At 43.1% G+C, this 12,887-nt stretch overlaps 1 protein-coding gene across 2 annotated transcripts; it reads left to right on the top strand.

Annotated features, from left to right (window-relative positions):
• Nucleotides 1-8,860: 8,860 nt before the first annotated feature.
• LOC119292068 lies at nt 8,861-12,121 on the top strand. Of its 2 annotated transcripts, none has more exons than XM_037570897.1 (5): nt 8,861-9,061; nt 9,739-10,117; nt 10,200-10,461; nt 10,547-11,194; nt 11,277-12,121. In XM_037570897.1, exons 2-5 carry the CDS (start codon nt 9,849-9,851, stop codon nt 11,604-11,606), a joined length of 1,509 nt encoding a protein of 502 aa, XP_037426794.1. In that variant the 5' UTR covers nt 8,861-9,061; nt 9,739-9,848; the 3' UTR covers nt 11,607-12,121. The 2 variants fall into 2 exon arrangements, with proteins under 2 accessions (XP_037426794.1, XP_037426795.1); XM_037570898.1 differs by having other exon boundaries at nt 9,754-10,117.
• The last annotated feature ends 766 nt before the right edge of the window (nt 12,122-12,887 follow it).

Consider the following 12,887-nt stretch of genomic DNA (forward strand, 5'->3'; position numbering starts at 1 on the left):
AAGTCTCTTTACTCGTTCCGTAATACATCATCCTGTAATTAACTCATTAGTTACAACGCTTCCAAGGCTTATAGTGATGTGCATTACTGAGTGGGCCCGGAGATACCTCTCCGACAATCGGAGTGACAAATCATAATCTCGAAATACGCCAACCCAACAAGTACCTTCGGAGACACCTGTAGAGCACCTTTATAATCACCGAGTTACGTTGTGATGTCTGATAGCACACAAAGTGTTCCTCCGGTAATCGGGAGTTGCATAATCTCATAGTTATAGGAACATGTATAAGTCATGAAGAAAGCAATAGAAACATACTAAACGATCAAGTGCTAAGCTAACAGAATGGGTCAAGTCAATCACATCATTCTCCTAATGATGTGATCCCGTTAATCAAATGACAACTCATGTCTATGGTTAGGAAACTTAACCATCTTTGATTAACGAGCTAGTCAAGTAGAGGCATACTAGTGATACTATGTTTGTCTATGTATTCACACATGTATTATGTTTCCGATTAATACAATTCTAGCATGAATAATAAACATTTATCATTAAATAAGGAAATAAATAATAACTTTATTATTGCCTCTATGGCATATTTCCTTCAGTCTCCCACTTGTACTAGAGTCAATAATCTAGTTCACATCGCCATGTGATTTAACACCAATATTCATATCATTATATGATTAACACCCATAGTTCACATCGTTATGTGACCAACACCCAAAGGGTTTACTAGAGTCAATAATCTAGTTCATATTGCTATGTGATTAACACCCAAAGAGTACTAAGGTGTGATCATGTTTTGCTCGTGAGAGAAGTTTAGTCAACGGGTCTGTCACATTCAGAGCCGTATGTATTTTGCAAAAATATTCTATGTCTACAATGCTCTGTACGGAGCTACTCTAGCTAATTGCTCCCACTTTCAATATGTATCCATATTGAGACTTAGAGTCATCTGATCAGTGTCAAATCTTGCATTGACGTAACCCTTTATGACGAACCTCTTGTCACCTCCATAATCGAGAAACATATCCTTATTCCACTAAGGATAATTTTGACCAATGTCCAGTGTTATACACCTAGATCACCATTGTACTCCCTTGACAAACCAGGGCATAGTATATAATAGGTCTGGTCCATAGCATGGCATACTTTTATAGAACCTATGACTGAGGCATAGAGAATGAATTTCATTATCTTTCTATTTTCTGCCGTGGTCGGGATTTGAGTCTTACTCAATTTTGTACCTTTGCAACACAAGCAAGAACTCTTTCTTTGACTATTCCATTTTGAACTACTTCAAAATCTTGTCAAGGTATGTACTTATTGAAAATCTTATCAAGCGTCTTGATCTATCTCAATAGATCTTGATGCTCAATATGTAAGTAGCTTTACTGAGGTCTTTCTTTTAAAGAACTCCTTTCAAACACTTCTGTATGCTTTCCAGAAAAATTCTACATCATTTCTGATCAACAATATGTCACTCACATATACTTATCAGAAAGGCTGTAGTGCTCCCACTCACTTTATTGTAAATACAGGCTTCTCTGCAAGTCCGTATAAAAATATATGCTTTGATCAACTTATCAAAGCGTATATTCCAACTCTGAGATACTTGCACCACTCCATAGATGGATCGCTGGAGCTTGCACATTTTGTTAGCACCTTTAGGGTTGACAAAACCTTCTGGTTGCATCATATACGAATCTTCTTTAAGAAAACCATTAAGGAATGCAGTTTTGACATCCATTTGCCAGATTTCATAAAATGTGGCAATTGCTAGCATGATTCGGATAGACTTAAGCATTGCTACAGTTGAGAAAATCTCATTGCAGTCAACACCTTGAACTTGTCAAAAACCTTTTTGCGACAAGTCGAGCTTTGCAGATAGTAACACTACTATCAACGTCCGTCTTCCTCTTGAAGATCCATTTATTTTCTATGGGTTGCCGATCGTTAGGCAAGTCCACCAAAGTCCACACTTTGTTCTCATACATGGATCCTATCTCAGATTTCATGGCCTCCAGCCATTTCGCGGAATCTGGGCTCACCATCGCTTCCTCATAGTTCGTAGGTTTATCATGGTCTAGTAACATGACTTTCAGAACAGGATTACCGTACCACTCTGGTGCGGATCTCACTCTGGTTGACCTACAAGGTTCGGTAGTAACTTGATCTGAAGTTACATGATCATCATCATTAGCTTCCTCACTAATTGGTGTAGGAGTCACAGGAACATATTTTTGTGATGAACTACTTTCCAATAAGGGAGCAGGTACAGTTACCTCATCAAGTTTTACTTTCCTCCCACTCACTTCTTTCGAGAGAAACTCCTTCTCTAGAAAGGATCCATTCTTAGCAATGAATGTCTTGCCTTCGGATCTATGATAGAAGGTGTACCCAACTGTCTCCTTTGGGTATCCTATGAAGACACATTTCTCCGATTTGGGTTTGAGCTTATCAGGATGAAACTTTTTCACATAAGCATCGCAACCCCAAACTTTAAGAAACGACAGCTTAGGTTTATTGCTAAACCATAGTTCATACGGTGTCGTCTCAATGGATTTAGATGGTGCCCTATTTTAACGTGAATGCAACTATCTCTATTGCATAACCCCAAAACAATATTGGTAAATCGGTAAGAGACATCATTGATTGCATCATATCAAATAAAGTGCGGTTATGACGTCCGGACACACCGTTACATTGTGGTGTTACAGGTGGCATGAGTTTGTGAAACTATTCCACATTATTTTAACTGATGGCCCAACTCGTAACTCAAATATTCATCTCCACGATCAGATCGTACAAACTTTATTTTCTTGTTACGATGATTTTCTACTTCACTCTGAAATTCTTTGAACCTTTCAACTGTTTCACACTTATGTTTCATCAAGTAGATATACCCATATCTGCTCAAATCATCTGTGAAGGTCAGAAAATAATGATACCCACCACGAGCCTTAATACTCATTGGTCTGCATACATCAGTATGTATTATTTCCAACAAGTCAGTAGCTCATTCTATTGTTCTGGAGAATGGAGTTTTAGTCATCTTGCCCAAAAGGCACGGTTCGCAAGCATCAAATGATTCATAACCAAGTGATTCCGAAAATCCATCTTTATGGAGTTTCTTCATGCGCTTTACACCGATATGACCCAAACGACAGTGCCACTAATAAGTTGCACTATCATTATTAACTTTGCTATCTTTTGGCATCAATATTATGAATATGTGTATCACTACGATCGAGATCCAACAAACTATTTTCATTGGGTGTATGACCATTGAAGGTTTTATTCATGTAAACAGAACAACAATTATTCTCTGACTTTAAATGAATAACCGTATTGCAATAAACATGATCAAATCATATTCTTGCTCAACACAAATGCCAAATAACATTTATTTAGGTTTAATACTAATCCCGAAAGTATAGGGAGTGTGTGATGATGATCATGTCAATCTTGGAACTACTTCCAACACTCAACGTCACTTCCCCTCAACTAGTGTCTGTTTATTATGTAACTCCTGTTTCGAGTTACTAATCTTAGCAACCGAACAAGTATCAAATACTCAAGGGCTGCTATAAACACTAGTAAGGCACACATAAATAACCTGTATATCAAATATACCCTTGTTCACTTTGCCATCCTTCTTATCCACCAAATATTCAGGAAATTTCCATTTCCAGTGACCATTTCCTTTGCAATGTAAGCACTCAGTTTTAGGCTTTGGTCCAGCTTTGGGCTTCTTTGCGGGAGTGACAACTTGCTTGTCATTCTACTTGAAGTACCCTTTCTTTCCCTTTGCCTTTTTTCTTGAAACTAGTGGTCTTGTCAATCATCAACACTTGATGCTCTTTCTTGATTTCTACCTTCGTTGATTTAAACATCGCAAAGAGCTCGGGAATCGTTTTCGCCATCCTTTGCATACTATAGTTCATCACGAAGTTGTACTAACTTGGTGATGGTGACTAGAGAACTCTGTCAATCACTATCTTATGTGGAAGATTAACTCCCTCTTGATTCAAGCGATTGTAGTACCTAGACAATCTGAGCACATGCTCACTAGTTGAGCAATTCTCCTCCATCTTTTAGCTATAGAACTTGTTGGAGACTTCATATCTCTCAACTCGGGTATTTGCTTGAATATTAACTTCAAATCCTGGAACATCTCATATGGCCCATGACGTTCAAAACGTCTTTGAAGTCCCGATTCTAAGCCGTTAAGCATGGTGCACTAAACTATCAAGTAGTCATCATATTGAGCTAGCCAAACATTCATAACGTGTGCATCTGCTCCTGCAATAGGTCCATCACCTAGCGGTGCATCAAGGACATAATTCTTTTGTGCAGCAATGAGGACAATCCTCAGATCACGGATCCAATCCGCATCATTGCTACTAACATCTTTCAACACAGTTTTCTCTAGGAACATATCAAAATAAACATATGAAAGCAACAACACGAGCTATTGATCTACAACATAATTTGCAAAATACTACCAGGACTAAGTTCATTATAAATTTAAGTTCAATTAATCATATTGCTTAAGAACTCCCACTTAGATAGACATCCCTCTAATCATCTAAGTGATCACGTGATCCAAATCAACTAAACTATGTCCGATCATCACGTGAGATGGAGTAGTTTTCAATGGTGAACATCACTATGTTGATCATATCTACTATATGATTCACGCTCGACCTTTTGGTCTCAGTGCTCCGATGCCATATCTGTATATGCTAGGCTCGTCAAGTTTAACCTGAGTATTCCGCGTGTGCAACTGTTCTGCACCTGTTGTATTTGAACGTAGAGCCTATCACACCCGATCATCACGTGGTGTCTCAGCACGAAGAACTTTCGCAACGGTGCATACTCAAGGAGAACACTTATACCTTGAAATTTAGTGAGAGATCATCTTATAATGCTATCATCAGTCAAAGCAAAATAAGATACATAAAGGATAAACATCACATGCAATCAATATGAGTGATATGATATGTCCATCATCATCTTGTGCTTGTGATCTCCATCTCCGAAGCACCGTCATGATCACCACCGTCACCGGCGCGACACCTTGATCTCCATTGTAGCATCATTCTCGTTTCGCCACCTATTGCTTCTACGACTATCGCTACCGCTTAGTGATAAAGTAAAGCAATTACAAGGCGATTGCATTGCATACAATACAGCAAGAACCATATGGATCCTGCCAGTTGCCGATAACTTGGTTACAAAACATGATCATCTCATACAATAAAATATAGCATCACATCTTGACCATATCACATCACAACATGCCCTGTAAAAACAAGTTAGACGCCCTCTACTTTGTTGTTGCAAGTTTTACGTGGCTGCTACGGGCTGAGCAAAAACTGTTCTTACCTACGCATCAAAACCACAATGATAGTTCGTCAAATTAGTGTTGTTTTAACCTTCTCAAGGACCGGGCGTAGCCACACTCGGTTCAACTAAAGTTGGACAAACTAACACCCGCCAGCCACCTGTGTACAAAGCACGTCGATAGAACCAGTCCCGCGTAAGCGTACGCGTAATGTCGGTCCGGGCCGCTTCATCCAACAATACCGCCGAACCAAAGTATGACATGCTGGTAAGCAGTATGACTTGTATCACCCATAACTCACTTGTGTTCTACTCGTGCATATAACATCTACGCATAAAACCAGGCTCGGATACCACTGTTGGGGAACGTAGTAATTTCAAAAAATTCCTACGCACACGCAAGATCATGGTGATGCATAGCAACGAGGGGGGAGAGTGTGTCCACATACCCTCGTAGACCAAAAGCGAAAGCGTTAGCACAACGCGGTTGATGTAGTCGTACGTCTTCACGATCCGACCGATCAAGTACCGAACGCACGACACCTCCGAGTTCAGCACACGTTCAGCTCGATGACGTCCCTCGAACTCCGATCCAGCCAAGCTTTGAGGGAGAGTTCCGTCAGCACGATGGGGTGGTGACGATGATGATGTTCTACCGACGCAGGGCTTCGCCTAAGCACCACTACGATATTATCGAGGTGGATTATGGTGGAGGGGGGCACCGCACACGGCTAAGAGATCCAAGGGATCAATTGTTGTGTCTAGACGTGCCCCCTGCCCCCGTATATAAAGGAGCAAGGGCGGGGAGGCCGGCCAGCCTTGGGGTGCACCAAGGAGGGGAGGATTCCTCTTCCTAGTAGGAGTAGGACTCCCCTCTTTCCTAGTCCAACTAGGAAAAGGAAGGAGGAAGGAAGGAGAGGGAAAGGAGAAGGAAAGGGGGGGCCCCTCCCTAGTCCAATTCGGACCCCCTATAGGGAGGGGGCGCAGCTGTCCCTTGTGGGCTGCCTTCCCTCTTCCCTATGGCCCATGTAGGCCCAATAGTCCCCCCGGGGTTTCCGATAACCCCCCGTCACTCTGATAAATACCCGAATCACTCGGAACCTTTCCGATGTCCGAATATAGTCGTCCAATATATCGATCTTTACGTCTCAACCATTTCGAGACTCCTCATCATGGCCCCGATCTCATCCGGGACTCTGAACTACCTTCAGTACATCAAAACACATAAACTCATAATATAACCGTCATCGAACTTTAAGCGTGCGGACCCTACGGGTTCGAGAACTATGTAGACATGACCGAGACACGTCTCCGGTCAATAACCAATAGCGGAACCTGGATGCTCATATTGACTCCCACATATTCTACGAAGATCTTTTATCGATCAAATCGCATAACAACATACGTTGTTCCTTTTGTCATCGATATGTTATTTGCCCGAGATTCGATCATCGGTATCTCAATACCTAGTTCAATCTCGTTACCGGCAAGTCTCTTTACTCGTTCCGTAATACATCATCATGTAATTAACTCATTAGTTACAATGCTTCCAAGGCTTATAGTGATGTGCATTACCGAGTGGGCCCAGAGATACCTCTCCGACAATCGAAGTGACAAATCATAATCTCGAAATACGCCAACCCAACAAGTACCTTCGGAGACACCTGTAGAGCACCTTTATAATCACCCAGTTACGTTGTGACGTTTGGTAGCACACAAAGTGTTCCTCCGGTAAACGAGAGTTGCATAATCTCATAGTTATATGAACATGTGTAAGTCATGAAGAAAGCAAGAGCAATACACTAAACGATCAAGTGCTAAGCTAACGGAATGGGTCAAGTCAATCACATCATTCTCCTAATGATGTGATCCCGTTAATCAAATGACAACTCATGTCTATGGTTAGGAAACTTAACCATCTTTGTTTAACGAGCTAGTCAAGTAGAGGCATACTAGTGACACTATGTTTGTCTATGTATTTACACATGTATTATGTTTCCGGTTAATACAAATCTAGCATGAATAATAAACATTTATCATGAAATAAGGAAATAAATAATAACTTTATTATTGCCTCTAGGGCATATTTCCTTCATCTCGCTCCTTGGTGTTGCTCCACCTGGAAGCCCTAAGGTGGTGGAGCACGACAGTCTGGGCAGGGTGCCATAGGTGGTATACATGAAAATAAGTCATAGCATTCTTTCTGAACTACCTGGAGACTGTAATGATTATTATTTTCGTTTACAAATGATGGGTGCTTTTTATTCATGTTATTGTCTCCTCCATTTTTCTACTAAATATTCGAATAATTTATTGCACATTCTACTTTTTATTCAGTTGCTTCTGTTTTTAATGGAAAACACGAAAATATTGTGACGTGGGTTAAGCCTGCTGTTGCACATGCACTGACCCAGTTGCCCGAATAAAAAGTACCTCCTCGAAAACTAATTACTAAAATGAAATTGCAAGAGGGTAGCAGCGCCTGGACACCGCAATCCGGGCCGCGAGAATCGGCGTGTCACCTAAGATCACCTAGCTCCCTCGTTGTGGCTATCCCGGTGGGCCAGTGGAGCAGGCTAGCAAGCGAGCAGTTCGACTCTCTGAACCAGAGTTCTGCCACCCTCTCTGCTACGGTTTACTACCGATTCCTTTCTGTTGAATATATGATCAAATTACTACGAGATTTAATTGGAATAAACACTAAATAAATTATGACAACAATAACAAAGATTAAACTAATCATGACAACAATAGCATAGTAGATGAGTAGATCGAATCTAAGGCACATACTAGAAACATGAATTGTCGCCCATGTCATTGAGGAAGAGGTTGCCGAGGTCGGAGAAGAAGTTGTCGTTGGCCAAGTCGTCGCTGCCAGCAGTCGCACGAGTGCGCTCCGTACAGGATCAAGAGAGGCAGGGTTCTGGAGGCCTGTTGTCCCTGGGCAGACGTCTGCCTGACTATATACCCCACCTCCAAGTAACAGCCACACGATTCAAAAGAATCGGAAACGGCCGAGTAATTAAAGCGTAGACAATGTGCATAGCTCTGTCCTCGACTCGGCTCATTCCCGCAACCCGTGGTGAGGCAAGGCGAGGCAAGCGAGGAGGAAGAGCGCGCGTATAGGTCTCGTCTTCTCATGCTCATACAAGTGGGAGAAGAGCTCACGTTATAAAGAGGTGCAAGTCTCGCTCAACTTCCGGGCTTATATTACTCATTGGAAACTTGCAATTTTGAAAATTCATTTCTATGCAAGGAATTTAATACGGCATTGAATAAATCCTAAATTGAATTTGTTATTTATAAAATAGTCAAACAAATTCGAAAGCGGGCAAGATGCAATGGAATCATGATATGCATATATGCTTCCATTTTCAAATCCTAAATTTGAAATGTTTGGAACGTGACAACACGAAATCTTGTGACGTTAAGAAATGGGCCGGTTTCTGTCATCCCGGAGTAAAAAGCGGAGTACCTCCTCGAAAGCGAATTAAAAAAAGGAGAGGGAGAGAAGGAAATTACGGGAGCAGAGCAGAGAGCAGAGAGCAGCGGCCGGACGCCGCAATCCCGACCCAGACCGCGCAGCCGTCGATCACCGTCGCCGCCGCAGATCGCCCAGCGCCCTCGCCGTGGCTCGCCTGGCGGGCCGGTGGTAGCAGGCGAGCAGCTCCACTCTCTGAAGCCGAGCCCCGCTGCCCTCTCCGCTATGGTTCGCTTCCGATCCCCGCCCTGACCATGTTTCTTTCAGTTTACTTCGTGGACCTGATCTATTGAGCGGTCCAGAGACTGGATTTGATAAAGTGTGGCTGATGTCTCTCAGACTGTACGTTTAGGGTTCCGGTTGAGGTTGTACGGATTGGTCCAGCTTGATTTGTTTTGACCTGGTGTAACATGTCCAAAATTATGATTGACATGCCCATTCTGCTGGGAGCTTATGTTTGCGCAATCATAGTGGTCAAACAATTTGTTAGGAGTATTTAAGTGTTCATAGTTAATAAAGTTTCAGTGGGTTCAGTTCTTTTAACATGTCGACGATGTGCAGTTAACATGCAGTTCTGTGTCTTGCCAGAGTTAAACGAGACTTAGCAACTGAGTTTTATCTCCAAATAAATCATTAGCGTTCAAAACTTCTGCTGGTGCCAACGACTTTGTTTGCGGTTTGGTCCCCTTTTCGCTATTTTGCACATTGGTCAACGGAATAGATGAGTTTAACTTGTAGGACAATCGTAGAACTTCAATAATTTTGAAACAGAGGGAGTATTAGTAAGCGCTTTGACCACTACTTCTTGATCGTTGTACAATTCCAGTTTGCCACCATTCACATCTTGATGATGTTTTTTTGTGCAGTACAACCACTCCTTGTTAATTATATCTATGGTGATACAGATCTGATTCTTGCAGCTGCATCCCATCACAGCTTGAACTTCGTCAAAAACACTACTTGCAGCTGTATTAAACCCTTGATTGGCAAGGGCTAGGAACAGATAAGCTGACCTATGGGCGTCATCAAGATCAAGCTCGCCGTGGACAGGCCGGGGAACCGTGTGTTGTTCGCTGACGCGGGCTCCGACTTCGTCGATGTCCTCCTATCCTTCCTCACTCTGCCGCTCTCTGCCCTCCAGTCCTGCACAACAGGTGCATCATCCTCGCAGGGATGCCTCTCCAACCTCTGCGATAGCGTCGACCACCTCAGAAACAGTAGCCTGCTGAAGGTTGAGGCCTGCCATGGCATGCTTCTCATGCCTGCTCGCACCAATGAGTTCCAGTATGCTTATATATGTACCCTCTTGGTGTACTGAAAAGAACTCTATATGTGCTCTAAATTCTTATTCTTGCTCTACTGCCAGGCTCTGCAAGTCAACTGACAATGACCTTGAGATTTCCAGGCTCTGCAAGTGTTCCCTAGTTATGGCTAGAATGTTGCATGTCTACGAGCAAGTAGGGTGCAAAGAGACGTTTGTAGGTGGCAAAGAACGGTATGTGATCAGTGATGACATGAAAATCAAGCCAGCATCCACCAGGACCATGCTATTGCTGCCTCAGGCCTTCGGTTCTGATGGTATTGGTCATGCCTTTGAGGAGGTCGAAGTGAGCGTCTCCGGGACACAAGTAAGATTTTTTAACGGCATCGTTTGTAGAGTGGAATCATTTTTTTTCCTGTTTACCTGGGGTACTCACTTATAATTTTTTTCAGGTTTTATCCATGTTGAACGCCTCTCTTTCCTCAGACACCGTACTCACTGATGCATTTCTATCAAAGGGAACTGATAATCATAAGGCAGCTCATGCCACTGTGACACCGATCATCCGTCAGAATATTATTCCGTTGGACCAAGATTCTGCAGGTTCTTCACCAGAATGGACGATCGAGGTCTTTTACCACACCCGTGAAAAGAAGGTCATGTATGCCAAATGCAACCATGAGTTTGTCGACATGCTCCTCGGATTCTTGACTTACCCTATCAGCTGTGTGATCAAGAACATGGGGGCTGGCACTTGCCATCTTGGCAGGTGCTTCGACAATCTATACAGAAGCGTCACTGATCTCGACGATGTTGGGCACTTAGCAGGTGTTCTCTCCAATATGATGTTCCTTGATCCAGGCATTATGCCATTTGACATTTTTACCAACATCAGGTCATACCGGGCGCTTGACTGCCGGTGTCCGAAGGATGATAACAAACATTATTGCTGGCATCCTGAGCTTGTTGAGGGTGGGAACTATGTCGTCGGCGATGATCTACTTGTGCATCAGACCTCTGCCATGTCTGTGATGAAGCATTGGTGTGGGATAGACAAGGCTAACGTACTGGAGATGGGCATTGCTGTCGGGAAACAGGAGGTATGCTTGTGAACTGAACGCAGAATTGCTAAATTCAGTTCTGCTGTGATTTTCATGAGCGTTTCTGGACCTTGTCTTGCAGGCTGTTGCACTGCTGCGTGCTTTGCTGACTTCAGAGACGGCACTGACTGATGTGTTCATCAGCAGGCTGGAGGAGATGCAGATATTTGTCAAGTTCCCTTGGGGTAAGACCATAACCGTGCAGGTTGTGAGATCCGATACGATTGCCACCGTCAAGAGCAGGATGAAGGATAAGGTGTCGATGCCGACCGGATGTCGTCATAAATTGCTGTATGCTAGCAGATATCTTAGAGACTCGTGCACCGTTTCTGACTATAACATCACCAGAGAATCTACCATCACCTGTGAATTTCACAAGCTGATGCCTACAGCCGGTCAGGATGAAGCCTGATCAACTTGACGGCTACATCCGGTCGATCGAGATGAAGCCTGGTCGTGCAACCATTTTTCTGTTGTTCAGTTCTAGTGGCAGTTGTTTTGCCTCTGTTTAGTTTGACCAGTGGTGGTGCCATGTTCTTCTATTTTCTTTTCGAATGGGACTACGGCGGGCTTATGCCTGCCTGAACACTTCCAGTACGTCCAAGCCACAAGGGGCACCAGACAAGTTTACAAGAAGATTTGTAAGGAGAAAATGGGAATTAAATTACAAGGAACGCATTCTCTCAGAGAGGTGGAACAACATAGAAGCCCAATCTCGCACAAGGGCTTGTTTTGCAAGGCCCTGACATTTACGCTCTCCTGTAAATCTGTGACTTTGGTTGATGCTAAAAATCTGTATCACATCACTATTTAGTGCAGCATTGCCTGTTGATTGTACATATGGTGGCATATGTGGTGTACACATCACTATTTAGTGCAGCATTACCTGTTAATTGTGTCTTAAATGTCATTATTAAATCTTACTCTCATGCTAGGTAAGGTCACACTGATTTACTATATGATGGTGTGTTTGTCTACAGTGAAGCATGGCTAGATTTTCTGTCATGATGCAAGGCGACATGATCATCGATTCATCGATGGTATTTAGACATTCTGTTTTGGTTTCGATAAGCATCGTTCGGAAAAGAACTAGCAATAAGTTACTCTTGGCATGTTCCCCACAGGAACAACAGCTAGCTATAATTGACAAGTGAACCTGATGATCCTTAGCTACCGTGGTGGTAGAACTCAGCGTGGATGGTGGCTTCTCTGTGAATGCCACAATCAGCCATGGTCCACACGGATCCTGCAGGCATTTACCACCGCGGACCAACACACAAGACTCCGTTAGCTCCCCCCTCGTCTGCATCTTACTCCTCACAGCAGCGACCGTGTTCGGTTAATCCCCTTGCCACAGGGATTGAAGGGGATTGGGGAGGTTTGAGAAGGATTTTGACTTGCAAGGGATTTAATCCCCTTCAATCACTTTCAAACCTCTTCAAACCCTCCCAAACCGAACAAGGCCTCAAGGATGATGGCCTCGCCTGCGAAGATCTTGACAAAGATTTGCATCTTCTCCACCGATGGAGAACATGTTCTTCTTTTCAGAGGTTGCAATTGTTGTGCTTCCTGCATAAACCTCCCCTTGAACGCATCCGCCAGCGCAGTCTTTGAATTGATCAGCGTTCACAGAAACTTGTGAAAACTAAAGCTATCGATTACCATGACTCATTAATGTGATGCAAAGAATTGC

Source organism: Triticum dicoccoides, chromosome 4B, assembly GCF_002162155.2.
Source record: "Triticum dicoccoides isolate Atlit2015 ecotype Zavitan chromosome 4B, WEW_v2.0, whole genome shotgun sequence".
NCBI lineage: Eukaryota > Viridiplantae > Streptophyta > Magnoliopsida > Poales > Poaceae > Triticum > Triticum dicoccoides.

What these genes read in the sequence shown, in the direction of transcription:
- LOC119292068 (XM_037570897.1), top strand. Translation starts at nt 9,849, where the DNA reads ATGGGCGTCATCAAGATCAAGCTCGCCGTGGACAGGCCGGGGAACCGT. An exon ending in TGAGCGTCTCCGGGACACAA is followed by an intron (nt 10,462 to 10,546) that starts GTAAGATTTTTT and finishes AATTTTTTTCAG; the next exon opens with GTTTTATCCATGTTGAACGC. An exon ending in TTGCTGTCGGGAAACAGGAG is followed by an intron (nt 11,195 to 11,276) that starts GTATGCTTGTGA and finishes CTTGTCTTGCAG; the next exon opens with GCTGTTGCACTGCTGCGTGC.